At 36.2% G+C, this 6,065-nt stretch overlaps 1 protein-coding gene across 1 annotated transcript in view; it reads right to left on the reverse strand.

Annotated features, from left to right (window-relative positions):
* LOC103605698 (RAC-gamma serine/threonine-protein kinase-like) overlaps positions 1-5,557 on the reverse strand; it is a 102,186-nt gene extending 96,629 nt beyond the window's left edge. The window contains exons 1-2 of the mRNA XM_008590324.1: positions 5,541-5,557; positions 3,441-3,542 (exon numbers count right to left, since the gene is read on the reverse strand). Of these exons, the coding sequence (XP_008588546.1) occupies positions 3,441-3,542; positions 5,541-5,557 (119 nt within the window). The remainder of the gene's footprint in view (positions 1-3,440; positions 3,543-5,540) is intronic.
* Between the last annotated feature and the right edge of the window lie 508 nt (positions 5,558-6,065).

A 6,065-nucleotide genomic window follows, 5' to 3' on the forward strand; every position in this document is an offset into this window, starting at 1 on the left:
CTTTTATTTCTGTGTTCCACAAATTTTTTGAAGTACCTTCATATATGGCTGATTCATTTTTGACAAAGGTACCAAGGTAATTCAAAAGAAAAAACATAATGTTTTTAACTAATGGGCTGGAACAAAAAAGTAAACCTTGACCTTTATATTGCACTATATATGAAAATTAACTTGGAAGGGATCATAGACCTAAATGTAAGAACTAACACAATTAACACTTCTAGAAGAAAGCATAGGATAAAATCTTAACAAACTTGGGTTAGGAAAGAATGTTTTAAAGTAAACATAAAATCCATAAATTATATATAAAAAGAATGGTAAGTTGTATTTCATCTAATTTAAAAGTTCTCCCTTTAAAAGATACTAGTTAGAAAGCATATCAGTGTTTACCATGGCTGGGAATGAAGCACCAGACCTGACTGTGAAGGGACATGAGAGATTTGTTGGGGTGATAGAAACATTCTGTACAATGATTTTGATGATGGTAAACTATTTCATACAGTTGTCAAATTCACTAAATTGTATACTCAAAACTGATGAATTTTATTGAATGTAATGTATGCATGAAAGCGCTGATTTAAAAATAGATTTATAAAAAAATAAACAGAAGAAAAAAAATCCCCATGACAAAATGAAAAGGCAAACCAGAGAATGGGAGAAAAGACTTACAAAACATATATATGATAAAGCATTTGTACATAAAATATAAGAAGTCTGACGACTAAATATTAAGAAAACAAACAATCACGAAAAATAAAGGATTTTAACAAACACTTCAAAAAAGAAGATATATAATGGAAAATCAGAACAGGAAAAGATGCTTTGTCAGATGTATATTTTGCAAATATTTTCTCCCATTCTGTTGGTTGTTTCTTTTGCTGTGCAGAAGCTTTTTAGTTTGATATAATCCCATTTGTTTATTTTTTCTTTGGTTGCCTGTGCTTTGGGGGTCATATTCATAAAGTCTGTACCCACTCCTACTTCCTGGAGTGTTCCCCTAAGTTTTAAGGAGTTTTATTGTTTCAGGATGTATATTTAATTCTTTAACCCATTTTTAATTGACTTTGATATATGGTGAGAGGTACAGATCTAGTTTCATTCTCCTACATATGAATATCCAGTTTTCCCATCACCATTTGCCAAAGAGGTAGTCTCTTCCCCAGTGTGTAGACTTGATACCTCTGTCAAAGATCAGATGGCTGTAGGTGTATGGGTGGATTTCTGGGTTCTCTATTCTATTCCATTGATCCGTGTGTCTGTCTATATGCCAGTACCATCCTGTTTTGGTTATTATAGCTTTGTAGTATAGTTTAAAGTCTAGCCCAAATGTCTGTCATCAGATGAGTGGATAAGGAAACTCTGGTATATCTACACAATGGAATACTATTCTGCTATAAAAAAGAATGAAATACTACCATTCACAACAACATGGATGGACTTAGAGAAAATTACACTAAGTGAAACAAGTCAGGCAGGGAAAGAGAAATACCACATTTTCTCATTTGTGGGAGCTAAAAATAAACAAACAAATAAACAAAGGGTAGGTGGCAAAGAAGATACAATAATTCCATGAACTTGTTAAGACAACTGAACAGATATGATGTAGTGGAGCAGGGAGGGGAGAGAAGGAGGGGGAGAAGAGGTATGGGTAAAGGGACACGAAAGTCAACTACAATGTATATTGAGAAGTTAAAATAAAAAATAAAATTAAAAAAAAAAAACAAAAAACCCAAATAAAACAAGGACTAAATCACAAAAAAAAAAAAAAAAAAAAAAAAAAGAGAGAGAGAGAACAGGAAAAGATGTTAAATATCATTAGTTTGAGAAATTCAAACTAAAGCTACAAGATACCACCTACACACCCTCCAGAATGGGTAATATTTTAAAAGGCTACCATGCCAAGTGCAGTGATGGTGTTAAATAATATCCTAGGAACGCAAAATAATATAGCCAATTTAGAAAACAGGCAGTTTCTAATGAAGTTGAACATACCAAGTAACACTGAAATTGCATTTCTAGGTATTTACCCAAGATAATTCAAAATATATGTTCACACAAATATTTGTACTAAAATATCCACAAGAGTTTTTTTCTTAATACCCCAAGCTACAAAGAACCATCTAGTGGTAACTGTATAAATATATTATGGTACATCCATACACCGGAGTATTATATTAAGTGAAAGATGCAAAACACAGAAGACTATAATATGTGGTTTTGGATTATAGTTTTGACCCGTTTTTCTTCCTTCGGGTTTCCAATTATTACATATATTGCCTTTTTCTGTTTCGGGTGAGAAGTTTGACTACCCTAAAATTGTCGTACTGTGCCATAACCACATGAAGAGGAATCATGGAAACAGATAAATGCCTGGTCAGCCTCTGAACTTCCAGCCACCTCATCTGAGAGTCTAGATTTGTAAGTAAGCATCTTAGGTGTTGAGGCTAGTCAAGTCCCCTGATGATTACATCAGATGCAGTGAGATACTGCTTTAACGGCTCTTTTTAGGAGAGCAGCCTTGAAACAGAAGATTATATACTAAAAATACTCTCAACTTTATTTTGCCTTGAAGGTTAGATGCTAATGCAAATATTGTAATACATTTTTCTTGGCATGGGAATTTTTTAAAAAGTTTTAGGGGAAAGCAATAAAATTCTGATATAACCTATATGTTAATAATTAAAATACAACACAAAGAGATTAGCTTTTCAGACTCCTGACAATAAAGATATTTATACATCTAGAAACCTAGTAAATTTTTAAAATCATCACTATGAACATGAAATTATACTTTTAATTTTAAAATCACCCAAATCAAACCTCCATAAACCAGTAATGAGAACGAGAATGCTGACTGCTAGCACTTCTGTCTTGTGTGAATTTAGAGATTTTGGTTCACTAAAGACAAAATGCCAGCCAAATAATGAAAAATCTGAATAAGTATAAGAGGATCTCAAGAATAACACGAAACTAAAAGTCATATGAAAAAAATAAAATAAATTTTATCAAAGAAGTTAATATAGAATGTATAATGAATAAGAATAGTAAATAGAAGTGTTAGGCTCATTAGTACCTAATATAAAGAATCTAGAGTAGTGGAAACAATTTATCAGATGAATAACATTTCTACATGACAATCTTCCTTTACCCCCCTAATGAATCTCTAATTTCCATGAAATTTCAGCCTTGTGAGAGATTTACAGGTCCAAATTACAGGCCTGAAAGAAAGAAAGCAGTAAGAAAGATCTGAGAAGACTGCTAAGTGGAGCTTTTCTAAAACAACAATACTTTAGCCAGTTTCCAGTTTACTTTTTTTCCCCAGAGTATTTTTCTACTTCTCATGTAAATTTAGTAATACCTAAGGTATATAAAGAAGGTGGCAGCAGTGTGGTCACATTACTAGAGACATTTCACAATTAGTTCTAAGGGTGCTGACTTACTGTCGACGAAAGTTGCAGAGCTCACTCTCATAACCTTGTTCTACTGGGCTCCAAACCAACCCTCGCATGCTCTGTACTATAGCTGAGGTGCATACCTTGCACCTACCAAAAAAAGGGGAGAATCCAGGGTACTACTCACTTAGGAAATACTAGGTGTCAAACCCAGTGGACATTTCTCAGCTGTTACCTCACAGGATTCAGTATACTCTGAGTATTTAATCTACTCTCCAGAACTTCTGCAGGCTTCTCCGTCTGGCTCCTCCTGCCCAGGATCTTCTGCAGGCTTCTCTCTTCACCTGCGCATCTGATTGAGCTCTCTCCAGGCACCATTCTCAGCCACTGATGTTCTAACTCTACAGTTTTCTCACACTGGACATTTCTTCACTTCTTGGCTTTAGTACTGCTGATAAGGCTATTTGTATCTCTAGCCTAACTATCCCAACTCCTTCATATCCCCAACTAGGTACCTCAAATGTAGAATGATACTTCCAGAACACATTCATCTTCCTGTGTTTCCTATTTTTACGAGTAGCTCAGTATCCACAATATGCCAAGCAGCAAATAGGAAAATGTCCAGTATTTCTCTATAAATTCAGTCATTAAATCCTGGCAATCATAGCACCTAAATATCACTAGAATTTGATTCCCTTTCAATAACACTGCCTCAATTAATGACCTTATCATCATTTTTATGAATGGATTCCTGGAAACCTCCTAAGTGCCACAGCCCCCAAGTATTTTCCTTGCTTCCACTTTTGTCCTCTCCAGTTCAAGCTTCCTACAGCTACAAAGTATTCTTTCTAAATATTCCCCACAGAAATTCTTCCATGATGCTCCCCTGCCTTCAGGACAAAATCTACATGACTTTGGAGAGAAGACCTGTTCTAGTGTGACCCTGTGTACCTGTTTGTACTCTCCTGGCTTTCCTCTGCAGGACTGCAGGCATCACCCATACTGTGCTGTATTGGAGGCAGGGGCAGGCACATGCTCCTGCACCTTGTCCACGTTCTACTTCATCCCGATATAAACGCCCTCCTTCCCGTCCTTACTGACATAGCTCATAGTTGTCCTTAAGTCTGAGCTTAGCAACCACTCTAAGATGTGATTCCTACATGGTATTTTTCCCTTCCTTTTACATTCCTTCTAGATTGATTCAAGTGTTCATTATCTGGAATCTCATAGCAACAAGAATTATCATAGCAATAATGACACTATAAAGTACACATGCGTTCTCTTATCTGTCTCCCCAATTAGACACTCATCTTCTTAAAGGAAAGTACCATGTTTTCCTTATTTCTGAATCCTCTGAGGTCCAGCACATAGAAGTTGCTCATTAAATATTTAATAAGTGAATGGCCTAATAGAGTAGGTTCTAAAGTTAAAACATAAATTATCAAATATAATCAAAATCCCCCTTGAAAATTCCTTGGGAAGGTATTACACTGGGGAATGACATACTACCATCTCTGAATGTAGTTAAGGCCAGCACAGTTTTCTATCACTGGAACAAGAACATAGTTTCTTTAAATAAACATCTGTAGTTACAATGAACTTAATGACAATGTTTAATGAAAACTATTTTTAAGCACCAGAGTTTATATCCTGTAAAGCTCTATGGATGGTAAATAGAAGTGACGTGGAGTAAAAGAACAGTAAATTTATGTCTCTCATCTAGAGGTCACTCTGTGAATATGCTCATTGAGAAGAATGGCAGAATCACCATATTATTTAAATCTATCTATCTAAACTATAATTTTGCTGAGCCCCTTCCATCAAATTTATGTTTTAAATTGTGATGTGATTCTGTTGTACTGATATTCCCGTAAGAAGCAGTGTTGATTTTTCACAGCCAGTATTTTTCTCAAAATCCACTTCCACTGAGATTTTTTTTTAGTGCTTTAAGATACAGGCGGGTCAAGGGACTGCAGAGGTGGTGAGGGTGTGGTTGGCATACACTGTTCCTCTGTCCTGGGGGTGCTCCCAACCGTCTCTTCCTGCAGCGCAGCCCATAGGTCAGAACTGGGTGACCCCGTCCCCCGCCCCAGACTGCCAGCTTCTACACTGTATTCTGTACCGGCCATCTAATTTTCTGAGACATACCAGTCATCCTTCTCCATGCTCGATTATAGCCTCCCACAGAGGCTTCACAGGATCTTTTCTCTCTGAATTATTTCCAGACTTGGTTCATTCCCCAGTGAGGCACTGATCAGGGTTGGGACCCACCTATGGGCAGGGACTGCCTTATTCCTCTATGTAACTAACACCAGCCTCCAGTAAGACGACAAATGTAAAAGGATAAATGACTGCTTTTTCTTAATGCTGTCGCCAACTCACTTTACCATGGTTCAAAATATGACTTAAATAAAAGACCCGAAACTATAAAACTCCTAAAAGAAAACATAGGGAAAACACTTCAGGAAGCAGGACTGGGCAAAGTCTTCATGAATATGAGCCCCAAAGCACAGGCAAAAAAAAAAGGAAAAATGAACAAATGGGATTATATCAAACTACAAAGCTTCTGCACAGCAAAAGAAACAACAGAGCGAGAAGACAACGTACAGAGCGGGAGAAAATATGTGCAAACGATGCATCCAACAAAGGATTAATATCGAGAATATACAAGGA

The sequence above is a fragment of the Galeopterus variegatus genome, unplaced genomic scaffold (genome assembly GCF_000696425.1).
Source record: "Galeopterus variegatus unplaced genomic scaffold, G_variegatus-3.0.2 Scaffold5993, whole genome shotgun sequence".
NCBI classification, from domain to species: domain Eukaryota; kingdom Metazoa; phylum Chordata; class Mammalia; order Dermoptera; family Cynocephalidae; genus Galeopterus; species Galeopterus variegatus.